Source organism: Polypterus senegalus, chromosome 14 (assembly GCF_016835505.1).
Source record: "Polypterus senegalus isolate Bchr_013 chromosome 14, ASM1683550v1, whole genome shotgun sequence".
Taxonomy (NCBI): domain Eukaryota; kingdom Metazoa; phylum Chordata; class Cladistia; order Polypteriformes; family Polypteridae; genus Polypterus; species Polypterus senegalus.
Window position 1 is genome coordinate 56,264,814 of NC_053167.1, and position 19,405 is coordinate 56,284,218.

At 38.3% G+C, this 19,405-nt stretch overlaps 1 protein-coding gene across 2 annotated transcripts in view; it reads left to right on the forward strand.

Moving 5' to 3' along the window:
• samhd1 (SAM domain and HD domain 1) overlaps window positions 1–19,405 on the forward strand; it is a 57,899-nt gene that overhangs the window by 7,752 nt on the left and 30,742 nt on the right. For both annotated transcript variants that reach the window (XM_039735440.1, XM_039735441.1), the window contains 6 exons: window positions 1,268–1,428; window positions 1,603–1,718; window positions 4,517–4,587; window positions 17,762–17,926; window positions 18,024–18,124; window positions 18,644–18,752. In XM_039735440.1, the coding sequence (XP_039591374.1) occupies window positions 1,268–1,428; window positions 1,603–1,718; window positions 4,517–4,587; window positions 17,762–17,926; window positions 18,024–18,124; window positions 18,644–18,752 (723 nt within the window). The remainder of the gene's footprint in view (window positions 1–1,267; window positions 1,429–1,602; window positions 1,719–4,516; window positions 4,588–17,761; window positions 17,927–18,023; window positions 18,125–18,643; window positions 18,753–19,405) is intronic.

A 19,405-nucleotide genomic window follows, 5' to 3' on the forward strand; every position in this document is an offset into this window, starting at 1 on the left:
AGACCTGCTGGGTTTAACAGCAACTGTGCCTGTGGCCTTCCATTTCCTGATTACATTCTTTACAGTTGAAACTGACAGTTTGAACCTCTGAGATAGCTTTTTGTAGCCTTCCCCTAAACCATGATACTGAACAATCTTTGTTTTCAGATCTTTTGAGAGTTGCTTGGAGGATCCCATGCTGTCACTCTTCAGAGGAGAGTCAAAGGGAAGCACAACTTGCAGTTGACCATCTTAAATACCTTTTCTCAGGATTGGACACACCTGTCTATGAAGTTTAACGAGCTAATCCAACCAATTTGGTGTTGCAAGTAATCAGTATTGAGCAGTTACATACATTAAAATCAGTAAAATTACAAGGGGACCCACATTTTTTTGCACAGCCAGTTTTTCACATTTAATTTCATTTCATACAACTAAATACTACTTCACTCAAAATCTTTGTTCGGAAAACACCCCAGTACTCAGATGTTTGTAGGAAATGAAAGACATACCACTGTTATCTTTTTTGTTGAAAGTAGAGTAAATTATTATGCAGGCTGAGAGGGGTTCCCAAACTTTTTCATATGACTGTATGTATGACTGTTAATCTTTTATTAGTGGTATTGTGTATGCAGTTGACATTTTCCTACAAAGGGGGAAAGAATAAAGTGGGTTTTGTTTACAGTCACTGGTTTTCTTTCATAGTCAGTGGAAGTAAATACTGCTTGACCGTGCCTGATCAGGGATGGTTTCCACTTTGCTGCTGGTGTAGTAAGAACACATACCAATGCTTTACAAGCATGTGCTAGATAAAGTAAGTCAGAAAATGGGTCAATAGATATCTGTATGATGGCCAAGATGTCGAAGTGACTTGCAAAACATTTAGCATTTAAAAGTGCAGATCCTACACTGTCTTGCTCATTGTGAAGATTTTTTCTTAATTGTAAACTTTATTTTAGTAGAATATAGTGGTTACTATTTGGGCAGGGTTCAGCAATCCTCATCTCAGCATTTCCTCACAAAAATGCATATACAAGGTAAAAGGAAAGGCAAACAATTCTGAAAGATCCTCATTGCTTCCTTTGACCTCATCATACCTGCTTGACCTTTATTTTATGTTAGTCTTTCATTGTATATTCATGCCAGCTGCACTAGCCAGATATCAGTAAATACTACTTGAAGCTTTTGTCCTGTTGGTGTAATAGACAATTTATTTTGCTGATCAAAATGTTCCTAGAATGCTGCTAGGCTGTATACTTGTCTCTGATGGTTCATCTTTGACTTGTAGGTATTCAACGATCCCATTCATGGTCACATTGAACTGCATCCTTTATTGATCAGAATCATTGACACTCCCCAGTTTCAGCGGCTACGTTACATCAAACAGCTTGGAGGAACATACTTTGTTTTCCCGGGAGCATCCCACAACAGATTTGAGCATTCAATTGGGTAAGTATTCAAATAATATTCTTAGGCTTGGAAAGTTGCCTTATTGAGTTACATTTCTATGTGGTGTTCTGAGTACACGTTTTTTCAGTGTGGAAAAGCAGAGAGAAGGCATTATCCACTACAAATATTTTTTTTATCTCCTTGGAGTAATGCTTTTTTTCTTATCTTTTTTAGAGTTGGTTACTTGGCAGGGAGGCTCGTAGGAGTTCTTCGTGAAAGGCAGCCAGAACTGCAGATTGATGAGAGAGATGTTCTTTGTGTACAAATTGCCGGACTTTGTCATGATTTAGGTACACTTCTTTGTATAATATTTTGTATGTAAGTGAAAGGCCATTTTCGCTTTAGTTGAGCTCTTATAAGTGTCATGCATTTTTTTAGCAAATTCTAAGCACTGCTTCAAATGTGGGACAAGGAGCTAACAGTGATTCTCTTGCATTCTACAGGTAGGTTAATTTAAGCCACAGGAGACTTTATGTGCCAATTATTAAGAAACATGCCAATTATTAGGTGAAATTATACAGATTTACAAGGAGAATAAAAGGGCTTTAAAGTAGTGTGCTTAACACCTGGAATAAAATTATAATTTAGTAAAACCTCATCTTAAGATGAGGAAGAGTATGCAAATGACATTGTCAACAGAATATAAAAAGGAAGAAAATGCAAAAACTAAAATTTGCAGCTTGCATAGTGACACACTCTTTTTTAATATGACAACAAAAGGGTCTGTCATATACTCAGTGTGTCTCATTCACCTGTGCTTGAGTAAAAATGATGTCTGTGACTGTCATACTCTCACTCTTTCACACTTGCATGGTGCAAGACACATGCCCTCTGTACTCTTGCCGCCACTGTGGGTGAGAGTGAGTAAGAAGCAAAAAATGTTCCTTCCCAATCTGTCACTTCCCCAAACATTCAGGAAGGGAAGAATGTGTGCTTCCTCCTCTTGCACACTCATAATGGTGCAAAGAATGTCAAGACTCTTGCTAAATCTCCACCAGCACAAGGAGTGAGACGTACAGGTCCCGTACTATTGATCTGTCCTATTTGACACATGTGTTGTCTCATGTATGACGCTTGTATAGATAGCTACAATGTTTGTGAAACTCCATTCTGTTTGAAATCTGGCTGTACTGAAGTTATACAAGGCATTGAAGTTATACTGTGGCTGTACTTAAGTTAGACAAGGTGCTATGTCTGCCTCTGCCATAAACTCATGCATGTTCAGCAAAAATACATAAAAATAATACTCTATATAGTTTGGCTGTATTAAAGGCCTATTTATGTACGTTTGTATTTGCAGCTTTTTATATTTATGCATACTTTACATATTTGGAGGCATTAGCAAAACCAAGCCAAGATAATTTATTCACAATTCAAGAAGTGGGCTAGGGCTATTTCACTACAGGTGTTTTCCACTGATGCCTAAAAACATATCCCTTGTCTAAGACAAGATTCTACTGTGCTTTTCCAATGTCACTAAGGCTTTCACCTCAGTAAGCCTGCTTAGGACTACTTTAGTAATTAAAAATACTGATTTTAAATTTTGTACGAGTTTCACAAGTCCATACAGGCATGTGGAGTATCCCAGGTCCATGTTTCTTTTTTATCGCGTTTCTTTCCATGCAAGAAAATCACGTTTTTGTGATGGGTAGTGTTTTTCAACTGAAAGCTGTGCAGTGCACACGTCATTAATGCTTCATTCTTTGCCAGATGCATGACAGGCAAAAAAGCAAAATTATTACAATAATGAAACATTCAAATTCATGTTGAGTACATACGTACCTGTAGTAGCACTTAGAACTTTTAACCTATGTTTGAATAAATTTGAGTATTTACTTATCAGAATAGCAGGGTATAGTCTGTGCAGCTACTGAGTTGTTTATACTTTGGACAGCTGCCTTTCTGAAGTTCATAATTCTAACGTTTATCTACTGTGACATATTGTAAATTTGCCATGTAAACAAAATAGCAGTTAAAGGTAACGTGCTGTACTTGCAACATTGTTTTCAATTTTTACAAAAACAATGAGGGCAGCCCATTCAGTTCTTTTACAAAACCTTTCAGGATAAGCCAACAGAGGCTGCAGCCGCTGGACTACGTTCAAATATGTCCTTTTGTTAATGCAAAGAACAAACTCAAAGGCATAGTCTAAGCATTTATGTTCACTGTCTATGGCATAATTACTTTTGAAATGGAAGAGTAGGTTTACTGTTGTGTAAAAAAAAAAGACAAAAGCCCTGAACATTTGCTGGCTATGGTGAAACAGATTCTAGTTAAGCTTAGAAAACAATCTTTTGACACTGAAATTGTGCATGATGTGTAGACGATGTGTATATTATTCCCTAAAAACAACTAAGGCTTTCCTACTTTGTGAAATCAGGAGTTTTCTCAACTATACTTACCTCCACTTTAGGGATCTCACTGTTTGTGTGTGCACCAAAGCGCATGTTGAAGAACTCCTTCACTCAAAATGCTGGCACCTGATTCGCCCATGATCAGTGTCACTTCTGCCAATGCCAATTAAATTATCGGCTGATCTGATCTTGTACATAACTAATCAGTCGGGCTGTAGTTTCAAGAATATCTCTTTTGACTGTAAGCATGTCAGTATGCAGTAGAAAATTCCACTGAATGATTTTACTAGCATGCAAAACAAGAATATGTTGTCTTGTGACACCAGGCTTGTACAGAAATAACCACTAATTATGAGGTTAGTAGTGGTGGCAGGCAATGTGGCGTAGTGGTTGAAATTCTGCTAGTGACACTGTGTGACCATGAGCAAATCACTTCACCTGCCTGTGCTCCAATTAAAAACACTAAAGAGGTTTAACCAATTGCATATCAAATATGTCGCCTTGGATAAAGGCATCAGCCAGATAAGTAAATGTAAATTTTATTTCTGCCAGCACAGCTATTGTACTGCGTGCCTATAAAGAGGAAACGCTATTTACAGTATAGTATTTACACCACAGTTTTAACTTTTACAGTGAATGGTATTAGTAATTTTTAAACAGGTTCATAATGTGCATTTTATTATCAAGTATCTAACAAAGTTTTTTTTGCTGTGTTTTTTTTTTTATTGTGATAGGCCATGGTCCATTCTCTCATATGTTTGATGGAAGGTTCATTCCAAAAGCACGTCCAGACAAACGATGGAAGGTATTTTTTCATTGTATTCTTAGTATTGCTATTTAAGTGTTTATACAGCATTTAATTATAGTACACCAAATAATTTCGTGACATGCGGATTTTTCACCTGTGCACTATTATCATTCAAAAACAATAATATAAAACATGCTGAACAATACTGAAAACAAATATACATACTTAGTAGCTGTTAGGGTGGTGCTATGTTTATTGTTTTACTAGCATAAAACAAGTTATGATTAGAATATAATTTTAGGCATTTCCCTCATTGTGCAACACTTTATTTTACATGCAAGTAATTGTTTTAATTCGTTCTCTTAATATACCCTGACAGTGTGTGTGATGAGTTTGTATGATGGATGCAAATTTTGCTCACATTTTCTCATAAGTAGTCTATTTGGTCAATATTTGGTACTGATTAAATTGTGATTCCCTTCTTAATAACCCAGAAAATAATGCAAGGATAAACTCGGGCAAGAAGGTTGCGTCAAAAGCTTGCATATTGTAATCTTTTTAGTTAGCCAATAAGTCATTTTTGCTTGACTTCTCAATACATTCACAATGGCTAACACTGCTGAATTCTGCTGAAATTGAGCCTTTGCAGCCATATGTGAATAATAAATTAAAAATCAGTCATTTGAAGCTGCAATAGCCAATATACATACTAGTAGTGCCTTGGCTATATTTTTAAAATCATTTTAATACACATAAAATTACATTTCAACGAATACCTTTACAATGAAATTTTCATTACAACGAAGTATTTTTATGGTCCCCAGAGCTTTCCCATATGACATGAGTCTATAGAAATCTGGTTACTGCAAAGTACATTCAGCAGATATTTTCATTACAACGAAGTGCACAAAAGACCTTGAAATGCCTGAATGAATCATCCACAGAGCAGCTAGTTCTGTTGCCGCAGCTCAGTTGTGCACAATGATCCCCAAACAGAAATACTGTAATTTTTTTTTCTTTCTTTGAACTTTCCTTGTACTATGTTTTTTTTTTTTTTTTTGCCTTTTTTGTTTCCTTTGGTTTTCAGTGATACATTTTGCTTATGGCTCGTCAACATTTGAAAAACATCCATTGGAATTTAACTCTTTGTCATCCCCCTATAGAAACGGCAGACACAAAAAAATGATAACAGTTCATATTAGAAAAAAACAAATCTTTAACTTTTTGCAGCTCTTGATTGCGGAAAAAAGACGTTGCCAGTGAATTTGGAATTTTGCCATCGACACTGTCAAGTTTCTTGAAAGACAGAGCAAAAAAAGTAGGAAAATCTCGGGTTGCAAACGTATGTGAACTGCTGCATTTGAAGACATCGAAAAAGCCGTTTTTATGTGGTTCAGTGATGCTCGTTCAAGAAACATTCCTATTACTGTGGCACTCATTCAAGAAAATGTGAGGTTTGTAAACTCTCTTGGGACCTCCTCCCAACTAGACAGCAAGCTGAAAAGCGTCCCGAAGTGCGACCTCCGTGTCTGTACGGGGCAATAGCAGGCTCACAGATATGCTGCGTCTCTCTGCCAAAGTAAACAGAAAATATCACAAGTAAACAGAAAAGATCTCGAGGGGTGATGCAAGGTTAGGAGCACATAAATTTTAAATGCAGATAACAGGATTACTTGATCACTGACCTGGCCACGACCCTGCCTGACTGCTGTGACTGTGTATAGCAGAGTGGCAGATCACTCTACAATAAATAAGTTTGCCATTCCTGTTCTGATTTTGCTAAAGTACTGAGACAAAGCCTTGTGTTTTGGGGTGCAAGACTGGGACTTATAGCGCGACCCCGATCTTTTATGATTTGCTTCTGTGGCGCTTCACTGCAGCTCTGTGAGCCTTCTATTGCCCTGCCCCAGAAGCGGACAAACAATCTTCCACAGACGCTGCAATCGTGCTTCAGGAATGGTGGGGGGGGGGCGGGCATTTGGGCATCATTCACACCCTGAAAGTGTATTATCGCAAGGAAGTGCTAAGAAAAATTCTCATCAGCATAACTTGTAGGCAGGAGGAGATTAAAATTAACACAAAAGAAGCTATTGAAATGATTGCAGATGCCTGGATACAAGTCAAAGAAAGCACTATAGTAACAAATACAGAATCTCATTACAACAAAATTTTCGTTACACCAAAATATTTTTTAGGTCCCTGGGAGTTTTACCTGTAATATCTTTATAAGATATCAATTAACATTTCTGGTTGTCCCCAAATATGTGACCTGTACTATATCTTAGCTTAAATTACAAATAGAGGAATCTGTGTTGGTGGTACTGTAAATTGAGGAGTTGAAGTTAAAAGTTTTATGTACCGACTCCATAGCCCTGCCTACTAGACTTTATGTCTATACAGCATCAGATAATGTCTTGGCAAAGCTGCTAGTTGTTTGTCAGACTTGAAAATATTGTGTTTGTAATACTGTTGATTTCACCTACCAGTCTTCATGTACATAGTTGTACATCAAAGTAATATACTTTTCAGTTATTAGTGTAGTCTAAATAGCCATTGTCCTTGTGTTGTTTAGGCTGTGTTCATGTGCTGCTACATGAAGTTTCCAGTGTGGAAATTTGATCTGAATACCCTTCAAAGTGATAGCTCAAAATAAAAAATAACCAGATCATCAACCCTGTAGTCCTATCTTATTTGGAGTGTGTGATAATGTGTCTGCTTTTTATCAATACTGAATAATTCAAAAAGAATTGTGACTTGAGTAATAATATCCTAAAATGGTGACTAGAAATTTTTGTGAACACAATGAAGTGGTAACTCCAAAAATTCATATAATATTTGAACACGGCATTATTTACAGTGGTGACATATGATTTCAGCTCTTGCATCTTTTATTTTTCTGTGCAGCTGGTGATATTACCTCTGGATAGAATGTTTACCCTCACTAAGGATGAACTAATTAACTGCCAAAAGCCTTTGCTGTCAGCCATGTTTATTGTAACATGTTTTGTTCTGTCATTGTACACATACCTTTTTGTTTGTGATTTCCTTTGACCACAACTCCTCAGTTTTTCCTTGCTAGTGTTGCCAGTATTTTAAATTGTTTCAGTCCAGCCACAGTCCATGCTCGTTTGTTTGTGGTTGTGCATTGTAAATGTGTGGATTTTTTATTTCAGCACAATATAGTGCAGGTTATAGCAAACTGTCACTTTTTTGCTGAGAATTCTCCCAAGCTGAGTTAAAAACATTTTTTTGTTTTCTGAATGTAAAATGACTACCCTCCTATGACTATTTAAATGAAAAATATGTCCCAAAGTAAGTCAGCATTGTGTGTTGCAATACCACAAGACAATTAAATTGTCCCAATACAAATTTAGGAGACTGGTATTATCAACAATATTTTTTAAACTCAAAGTTTAAAAACAGTTAATCATCAACATCACACTACACTTTTATATTGAGCAGAGTAGTAGTAGAAACTGTAGATTAGTAAAGATATCCAATTTTGTTAATGAACCAAGACTCAGTAAATAAATATAGGTAAATAACATTCGATCTGTCTTTTAACATATAAATGTTGTTATATAAAGACCATCACAAAACACAATCATAAACAAAACTTTGCACGATACCTTGGTGAGCTCTGTAAGCCCTGCTGTTTCATTGAAGGACATACAGTGGTTTGAAAAACTATTTGCCCCCTTCCTGATTTCTTATTCTTTTGCATGTTTGTCACACAAAATGTTTCTGATCATCAAACACATTTAACCATTAGTCAAATATAACACAAGTAAACACAAAATGCAGTTTTTAAATGATGGTTTTATTATTTAGGAGAAAAAATCCAAACCTACATGGCCCTGTGTGAAAAAGTAATTGCCCCCTTGTTAAAAAATAACCTAACTGTGGTGTATCACACCTGAGTTCAATTTCCGTAGCCACCCCCAGGCCTGATTACTGCCACACCTGTTTCAATCAAGAAATCACTTAAATAGGAGCTGCCTGACACAGAGAAGTAGACCAAAAGCACCTCAAAAGCTAGACATCATGCCAAGATCCAAAGAAATTCAGGAACAAATGAGAACAGAAGTAATTGAGATCTATCAGTCTGGTAAAGGTTATAAAGCCATTTCTAAAGCTTTGGGACTCCAGCGAACCACAGTGAGAGCCATTATCCACAAATGGCAAAAACATGGAACAGTGGTGAACCTTCCCAGGAGTGGCCAGCCGACCAAAATTACCCCAAGAGCGCAGAGACGACTCATCCGAGAGGTCACAAAAGACCCCAGGACATCGTCTAAAGAACTGCAGGCCTCACTTGCCTCAATTAAGGTCAGTGTTCACGACTCCACCATAAGAAAGAGACTGGGCAAAACGGCCTGCATGGCAGATTTCCAAGACGCAAACCACTGTTAAGCAAAAAGAAAATTAGGGCTCGTCTCAATTTTGCTAAGAAACATCTCAATGATTGCGAAAACTTTTGGGAAAATACCTTGTGGACTGATGAGACAAAAGTTGAACTTTTGGAAGGCAAATGTCCCATTACATCTGGCGTAAAAGGAACACAGCATTTCAGAAAAAGAACATCATACCAACAGTAAAATATGGTGGTGGTAGTGTGATGGTCTGGGGTTGTTTTGCTGCTTCAGGACCTGGAAGGCTTGCTGTGATTGATGGAACCATGAATTCTACTGTCTACCAAAAATCCTGAAGGAGAATGTCCAGCCATCTGTTCGTCAAGTCAAGCTGAAGCGATCTTGGGTGCTGCAACAGGACAATGACCCAAAACACACCAGCAAATCCACCTCTGAATGGCTGAAGAAAAACAAAATGAAGACTTTGGAGTGGCCTAGTCAAAGTCCTGACCTGAATCCAATTGAGATGCTATGGCATGACCTTAAAAAGGCGGTTCATGCTAGAAAACCCTCAAATAAAGCTGAATTACAACAATTCTGCAAAGATGAGTGGGCCAAAATTCCTCCAGAGCGCTCTAAAAGGCTCATTGCAAGTTATCGCAAACGCTTGTTTGCAGTTATTGCTGCTAAGGGTGGCCCAACCAGTTATTAGGTTCAGGGGGCAATTACTTTTTCACACAGGGCCATGTAGGTTTGGATTTTTTTTTTCTCCATAAATAACAAAAACCATCATTTAAAAACTGCATTTTGTGTTTGCTTGTGTTATATTTGACTAATGATTAAATGTTTTTGATGATCAGAAACATTTTATGTGACAAACATGCAAAAGAATAAGAAATCAGGAAGGGGGCAAATAGTTTTTCACACCACTGTAAGTGTGGCAGATTCACTGGCAGGATGACTCCCGACCTCTTGCTGCATCAAAATGGTGCCATCTTTCACCTTTACACTTAGTGCAGCAGCGTTGTTCTTATGTGTGACTTGATGTTTCTTGCGGGGAGGGCTTCTTTTCTCTTTTTCCGATGCAGAACTGTGATATAGCGGGTCCACAGGTCCTGTCAAAAAGGCCAGTTTTAAATAATCGCTGCACTCGCGGCTTAGTGATGTGTGGCTGAAGTGGTTCCTGGAGTGATTTGCGGTGCAGGTGAGTCTCATTTAAGTGCACAGGTGAGGAGTCGTCCACATCCGTAATTGTTCCCGGGAGCCGCTGATTGCCACAGGTGAATCACGTCCCCGTCATAAATACAAGCGTGAGGCAGCTAAGGGGAGAGTAAAAGAAAAAGAGCCGGAGGTTGCAGGAGATAGAGATAGCTAGATGAACAGTGAGCAGTAGCAGGGGTGTTTGGGCGACACTCGGTGGGGCAGAAGGAAGCGGCCACTCCAGCTTAGCGAACAAGGAGCTGGAGTGACCAGGGAAGAAGGACGGCTGGCCGCGTAAGGCTGAGAAAACAGCGGCAGTCGTGGAGTCTTGGGAAGGTGAGCCTCAGCGTGAGCAACCTGGCAGTTGAGGAACCCAAGTCTCGGTCCGGTAAGGTAGCCGTACGGAGCCAGGGAACGAAAGGCAACTGGACAGTAGTAAGGTCCGCTGCAGGAAGGGCGACTCCCTTGTTGAGAAGCCTGATGGGAGAAGCAGGGGAGTCGCCAGATAAAAGAAGACACCAGCTTGTTTTTAAAGAGACTGCTTCCAACATTGTTTTAACCTTGTTTTAATTTAAAGGATTGTTGTTTTTTTCTATTTTATTTGATTTTTTTAACCTCCACTCTGCACCTATTTTATGGATTATTTATTTAATGACTTTTTGAATGTGCTGCACTTTATTTGGACATTTTGGTTTTGATTGTTTTGTTGATTTTAATAAAAGCACTTTCCACTATTACACCATCCATTTGCTCCATTATTATGCCTCCCTGCCGAACTCATCGGTAAGATTACCGACGATGACCGGTTTAGGGCTCCCCGAACGCAAGATGGGAGCATGGAGCGAACCCGCATTGTCACAAGTACCCTCATTCTCATAAGGGTTACCTCTGTTATAGTACGTCTTCATTTGAAAACAGCAGTGTCAGATCAGGGGGAGAGTAAACGTGACTGATAGAAAAAAACTGAATTAAAAATACCCTTTACAAGTACCATACATTTACACTGGCTGTTGCAGACTCATATCAAATGTGTTGTACCCTAACCCAATTTCTTTTTCTTCGGTTATATCCTTTTATAAAAACGCACTTGTTTTGTTATACGTATGTGAATGTTTTTATTTGATATTTGGACTTCAGTCTTTACACATTATACACTTCATGTCAAAATTTTGTCATCAGTTATATAACATGAAAAAGGTTTCTGTTTTAGGTATGTGCTCAGAATTTCTTGCCTAGCATTTCATGTCATCCTACATTTACATAGATCGTTGTAGATACAGAAAACACATGAAATGCATGTGCTCCAAATAATATCTTAATTACCCTATGCAATTCCAGGCATCTCACACGCAGATAAAGAGCCTTGAGCTGTGAGAACGTTTTGCCCAAGTTGAGCTGTGGCAGTGTGCGGGAGGATGGGATAGCAGGCTGCTTGTGCTGATGCACATTTACAAAACTAAAGACTAATGGAGCAGTGCGAAGAAATTTAAGGTGGCCCAGGATTATAAGTTTTTTCTTAGGCTTCAGGTATTCTGGTGTTAAGTAAAAACATTTTGTATTGTGTGTAGTGTGTCTATTCAGGATTGGCTTTTCACACAAGTTGCTTACATGTAATGGACTAGCAGGAAACATAGACTAAAACAATAATGCCAACGTCCGGATTGGACATGCTTTTTTTCCAAATTCCTCTTGTTCCGGGCTGATAATTACTTACCTTATTTTCTGAATTTGCACCTTGATTATTCTTTTTCTTTTTTGTCTCTCCAATGCTTTTGAGTCTCTTTTCTCCGCGCTGCTTTCTTCTTCGCTTAGTCGTCTATGTTTCATTTATAACGTATTGTCCTTATACGCTTTATATTTGCTGAGAGCCCTGGATCTGTGTGTGCTCAAAGCCAAAACACGACTGAGTGTGTTGCTGCCCCTGCTCTTATTTAGTTGTAAGTAGGGCGTGTCTTGCAAGAATCTCTCATGTTCTACGTCATTGCAAGACGGTCCTGGGTCAATCTCTTTAGACTTGCGGGTCTTTAAAATGTCTTCCGTGATCTTAACGTGAAGATCACGTCTCATCACCCTACTGTTTCTCTCCAGGATTTTTTTTTTATAATAGAGAAATATCTTATGGTTTATTTAGTATCTTTTGTGGTGCTGCTTTGCAACAAGCCCAAGAAATGAATGAATATGCTCACTAATTTATACAGTATATAAATAATAAAATTATGTAAACCATTCTGAAGGTGTTTTGATAAATGTTGGTTCATTTTATTATTGCTGATTTTTCGATAATCTGATTTAATTTATTCTTATGTAACACATACAACTTAAAATGAATCAAAATAATGTACACAAATCCATGCAGTATGTACGTAGAAATCTAAATCTGTATAGTTTAACATTTTCACTTTTTTATTATCTCCAAGCTGGAGGGAGCAGGTTAAACGTGATTAATTGAAAGTTTAAATCATTGGTCAAGGTTACACCCAGTTTTCATATAGATTCACCCAAAATAAATCTGATGCCATTCAATTTGTGTTTACTGTACTTTTGTGGCAGAATTGGGATTTTGCTTTCCAATTTAAGAATAAACAGTTTTCACTTATCCTCTGTTACATTTCATGTAAGGAAGTAGGTAATCACATAACTGTAGCATCACAATGTCACAATTGTCTGTCAGTCAGATGCATGCTAAAAATGTATTTCCAACAAATTGGTTCCAGCATTGAGTCCAGAGATACATTATGTCTTACTGCTGACAGGATTAAAGATGTACTTTCAATAAGTAATCTGGCAACTGTGACCTAAACAACTATAAATAGTGCCTGACAATCCAGCCTAATTCAAGGGTTTGTAATAATATGGTCATTAATATAAAAACCTGCACTTAAATCTGAAGGTATAATAAATTTTGTATTTCCTATATTGGAAGATGCCAGAATATAATATACAAAATGAATATCTTTGAATTGTGACTGGTATAAAAAACAGGCTGAATGTTTTCATAAACATTTTTTCTTTTAAGGAAAGTTTTCAATCATGCAATGACAGTTTTTTGTAAAACTAAGTGGTACATTTTTGAAATAGATTAACACTTGCAAACAAGGTATCAAAAGCTGATTTAGTGGCTGCTACCTTGAATTATTCATGGAAAATATCTTTTCAGTAAAAATGCTATCAATTATGTTTAACTCTTTCAGGGCTAATTATTTTTTTAATTTTTTCCCAGGTCTGAATATTTTTCTCAAAAACTCAGTTTTCTAAAAAGCATACAAAGCAAACACAATATGCCTTTAACATTAAACATTAGCTTTCTAAGATCGGCTGTCACACTGCTTACGTACTTACTACATACCTGTTTGTTTAACCATTTATATTCTGAAGGGCACTTTCTGGAAAAGAAACAGCTTTCGTTTTTGATTTCCATATCACTTGCATCAGAATTGGAGTTTGACGAGTCAGAGTCTGATTCAACAATAATAGCAAAAAGCCAAAAAATGAATAATGCCCACAGAGGATTTTGCTTTGCACATTCGCTTTGCTGTTTTGTGCGATGCCAATGCCATTCTAGATGTTGTTTACTCTACACTCCTCACACACACACAGGGATTCGATGTCAAGTCAAACCCTAACCCTAACTGTCCTCCTAGCAAAGAGGGTCTACCCGTAACATGATGGTGAGTTTTGTTGACGTCTACAGCTGATTATTTCCCTCTGCCCTGGATGTCAACGTCAAACCTCAGCCCCTGCTGTCGACAAAAGTTGACATCAGCCCTAAAAGAGTTAATGCTAGCTTATTTTTGAAAACTCTTATTGGGCATGGGTAAGTTTCATTTTAGAAATAAATCAGAAAATTTCCTGTTCATATATTAAGTTTAATTTAGTAAAGTGACATGCACAGGTGGTGGTGTGTACAATAGTACTAAGTCACAAAGCTAACTGTATAATCTGAAACATTCCACTATATCATTTTTATTTAAAGAAATCCATGAAAACATGTAAGGTAATACTAAGTGGAGCTGTATCTTCTTCTTTTGGCTGCTCCCGTTAGGGGTTGCCACAGCGGATCATCTTCTTCCATATCTTTCTGTCCTCTGCATCTTGTTCTGTTACACCCATCACCTGCTTGTCCTCTCTCACATCCATAAACCTTCGCTTAGGCCTTCCTCTTTTCCTCTTCCCTGGCAGCTGTATCCTTAGCATCCTTCTCCCAATATTCTCAGCATCTCTCCTCTGCACATGTTCAAACCAACACAATCTCGCCTCTCTGACTTTGTCTCCCAACCGTCCAACTTGAGCTGACCCTCTAATGTACTCATTTCTAATCCTATCCATCCTCGTCACACCCAATGCAAATCTTAGCATCTTTAACTATGCCACCTCCAGCTTTGTCATCTGCTTTCTGGTCAGTGCCACCGTCTCCATCCCATATAACATAACTGGTCTCGCTACCGTCCTGTAGACCTTCCCTTTCACTCTTGCTGATACCCGTCTGTCACAAATTACTCCTGACACTCTTCTCAACCCATTCCACCCTGCCTGCACTCTCTTTTTCACCTCTCTTCCACAATCCCCATTACTCTGTACTGTTGATCCCAAGTATTTAAACTCATCCACCTTCGCCAACTCTATTTCCTGCATCCTCACTATTCCACTGACCTCCCTCTCACACAGGTATTCTGTCTTGTCCCTGTCTTGTTCCTACTGACCTTCATTCCTCTCCTCTCTAGAGCATATCTCCACTTCTCCAGGGTCTCCTCAACCTGCTCCCTACAATCGCTACAGATCACAGTGTCATCAGCAAACATCATAGTCCGTGGGGATTCCTGTTTAATCGCGTCTGTCAACCTGTCCATCACCATTGCAAATAAGAAAGGGCTCAGAGCCGAACCCTGATGTAATTCCACCTCCATGTTGAATGCATCCATTGCTCCTACCGCAGACCTCACCAGAGTCACACTTCCCTCGTACATATTCTGTACAGTAATCCCTCGCTATATCGCTTCGACTTTCGGCTTTCACTCTATCGCGGATTTTAAATGTAAGCACATCTAAATATTTATTACGGATTTTTCGCTGGTTTGCGGATTTCTGCGGACAATGGGTCTTTTAATTTATGCTGCACGCTTCCTCAGTTTGTTTGCCCTGTTGATTTCATACAAGGAACGCTATTGGCGGATGGCTTAGAAGCTACCCAATCAGAGCATGTATTACATATTAACTAAAACTCCTCAATGCTATAAGATATGTAGCTTGATTGTTTGCTTGTCTCTGCCTCTATCTCACCCTCTCTGACATTCTCTGCGCCTGACGGAGGGGCTGTGAGCAGAGGTGCTGTTTGCACAGAAGCTGTTTGCCTAGTGGATACGGAGGCACCTCTAAGAAATGCTGGCCGCTTTATCGCAGTGCTTCCAAAAACACACTTCTTGATTTTTTGATGATTTGCTTTAATCGCGCTCTCTCTCTGACGTTCTCTGCGCCTGACGGAGATGTGAGCAGAGGGGCTGTTTGCACAGAGGCTGTTTGCTTAGAAGATACTTAAAAGCACACGTATTGATTGTTTGATTGTTTGTTTTTCTTTGCGAGCTCTCTCTCTCTCTGAAATTCTCTGCTCCTAAAGAGAAGATCTATTTGCATTCTTTTAATTGTGAGAAAGAACTGTCATCTCTGTCTTGTCATGGAGCACAGTTTAAACTTTTGACTAAAGGGTGTTATTTCATGTCTAGAGGGCTCTATTAATGTTAACAGTGTGGGGGAGTTTATAAGGGCTTAAAATATATACAAATAACCATACAAACATATGGTTTCTACTTCACGGATTTTCATCTATCACGGGGGGTTCTGGAACGCAACCCCCGCGATCGAGGAGGGATTACTGTACAACTCTTATGTACTTCTCTGCCATTCCCGACTTCCTCATATAATACCACAACTCCTCTCGAGGCACCCTGTCATATGTGTTCTCCAGGTCCACAAAGACGCAATGCAACTCTTTCTGGCCTTCTCTAAACCTCTTCATCAGCATCCTCAGAGCAAACATTGCATTTTGGGTGCTCTTTCTTTGCATGAAACCATACCGCTGCTTACTAATCATCACCTCACTTGTTAGCCCTAGCTTCCACTACTCTTTCCCATAACTTCATGCTGTGGCTCATCAATTTTATTCCCCTGTAGTTACTGCAGTTCTGCACATCCCCCTTATTCTTAAATATCGACACCAGTACACTTTTTTTCTCCACTCCTCAGGCATCCTCTCACTTTCCAAGATTCCATTAAGCAATCTGGTTAAAAACTCCACTACTATCTCTCCTAAACACCTCCATGCTTCCATAAGTATGTCATCTGGACCAATGGCCTTTCCATTTTTTGTCATCTTCATAGCTGTCCTTACTTCCTCCTTGCTAATCTGTTGCACTTCCTGATTCACTATCTCCACATCATCCAACCACTTATCTCTCATTCTCTTCATTCATCAGCCTCTCAAAATACTTTTTCCATCTGTTCAACACACTCTCCTCACTTGTGAGTATGTTTCCATCTTTATCCTTTATCACCCTAACCTGTTGCACATCTTTCCCAGCTCAGTCCCTCTGTCTAGCTAATCAGTACAGGCCCTTTTCTCCCTCCTTAGTGTCCAACCTCTCATATAACTCATACGCCTTTTCTTTAGCCTTTGCCACCTCTCTCTTGGGTACACTGTTCATCACTTCATCCAACTCACTCCAAAAATGTTCTTTCTCGCCCATTGCACACCCAACTTGCGGTGCATATGCACTAACAGCATTCATCATCACACCTCATAATCATTACTCTGCCTGACACTCTTTTCACCTCCAAAACACTCTTGACATACTGTTCCTTCAGAATAACTCCTACCCCATTTCTCATCCCATCCACACCATGATATTACAATTTAAATCCACCTCCGATCCACCTGGCCTTACTCCCCTTCCATTTAGTCTCTTGCACGTGCAATATATCAACCTTCCTTCTCTCCATCATATCTGCTAACTCTCTCCCCTTACCAGTCATACTGCCAACATTCAAAGTTCCTACCCTCAGTTCCACTCTCTTTACTTTCCTCCTCTCCTCCTGCCTCCGGACACGTTTCCCCCCTCCTCTTCTCCTTCTTCTTCTTCTTATTCTTCAGCTGTATCATTGTTTCTTAATTGTGATAACCATTGTTTAAAATTAGAGTCATTGATTGTTGATATGGGCAGCATGGTGGCGCAGTGGGTAACGCTGCTGCCTTGCAGTTAGGACCCAGGTTTGCTTCCCGGGTCCTCCCTGCGTGGAATTTGCATGTTCTCCCCGTGTCTGCGTGAGTTTCCTCCGGGTGCTCCGGTTTCCTCCCACGGTCCAAAGACACGCAGGTTAGGTGCATTGGCGATTCTAAATTGTCTCTAGTGTGTGCTTTGTTATACTGTTTAAAATGTAACTTTGCTTTTTCTGAGCTTATGCTTTGATTGTTTGCAGTTTTATCAAGATGATGTGAGTGTATGAGACTGAGAGTAAATGTTTTTTTTTTCTTTTCGATTGAATTTCCTTCATTTAACATTGGTTTGATAATACTGATCATTGGTCAGTTTTGAATATTAGTCCTCTTTAAATCAAACCAAACTTCCTAATTTAGGTAATAACTTTTTGGGAAAAGTTTGATCTTTACTGTTATTTCTCCTTTCTAACAGCATGAAGCTGCTTCTGTTAAAATGTTTGACCATCTCATTGAAAAGAATAACCTGAAACCAGTAATGGAAGAACATGGATTGATACTACCTCATGATTTAGATTTCATCAAAGAGCAGATTGCAGGACCCAATGCTGACATGAACTTGGAGCAAAAAAAATGTTCAGTAAGTGTCTACATGTTCAGTTTTCCAAAAAGTGAATTTTATTAATTTTGCAAAGTGTCGATGTATGTGTATGTTATGAATATTTGTTTTACTGCAGTGGCCTTATAAAGGCAGATCTGAAAGCAAGAGCTTCTTATATGAGATTGTAGCCAACAAGAGGAATGGCATTGATGTAGACAAATGGGATTACTTTGCAAGGTAGGTGTCCTGTCTTTAAGGACAGTCTTGGAAAAGGTTTGTTGATAATTTAATTATATACATATTCAGTTATTTCATTTGTCTCATTTTCTATTTCCATCAAAGACCTGAGTTTCTCTTTCATTGGAATGGTTATGTTTCCACAATCTCTGCTTAAACATTGTTTTACTTGTTCCTTCCATCTGTTATTCTAATATTTTTAAAGGGATGTTTCACTATTTGCAGTTAAATCTTTTTTTATTGTTAGCACTTTTTCTTTCACTGTGTGTGTGTTTCTGTTGGTGTGTGTTTGTTTTTACATTTGCATCCTCATTGACATGGATAAAATTTGGTCTTGACGTGACTTAATTATAAGGTTGTCTGGTTAAATCTTGCCTATTCATTGTTTTATTAAAAACTGTTGTAATATAGTACTTCGGGCTATGTTTTATGCTGTTGTATTACTGATGATGTTTAAATACTGTAAATGGTGTACAATTATTTATATAAATGTTTTTAATTTGTACTTTTTTTTCACAGAGACTGCCATCACCTAGGGATTCAGAATAATTTTGATTACAAACGTTTCCTAAAATTTGCTCGTGTTTGTAAAGTTGGTGAAACAAAGCACATTTGCACAAGAGACAAGGTATTTTTGTTAGGACCTTTTGATTAAAAATGTGTAGATAGGACAATTCAAATTCATCATAAAATCATTACTGTTTCCTATCTTCCTATCAAGAATTAAAATGAATTAAAAAATAGTTCAAATGACATGTTTATGTGAATGTGCATGTGCAAGGAAAAGTAACATTTTACATGTACCATAAATTTACACAGGATGTCAGACTTTCATCAAATGTATGTTTTTATCATATGATGATGATGATAATAATAACAGCCCACTACTCAAAGCGCTAAACGCAGAGAACGCAGAGACAGCAAGAGATTCAAACCTGTTATCTCGCTGTTACTAAACGGTAGCTTATTCACTGTGCCATCTGTGATGGAGCAGCGTCACCACTGTGACTACTTTGTACCGCCTGATAGTTGGGCTTCAGCAACATGTCAATTGAGCAATTTCTTTTTCTTTGGTTTTATTCTTGAATAAAAACTTACTTTTTTTGATACACCTTTTGTGAAAGTGTTTCTTGGGTATTTGGGCTTCAGTCTTCACACATCCTACACTTCACATCAAAATTATGTCATTTGTACTATAACATATAAAAACATTTTCTGTTTTAGACATGTGTTCAGCATTTATTGCTTTGCGTTTTCTTTGTCATTCTATACTTACACAAA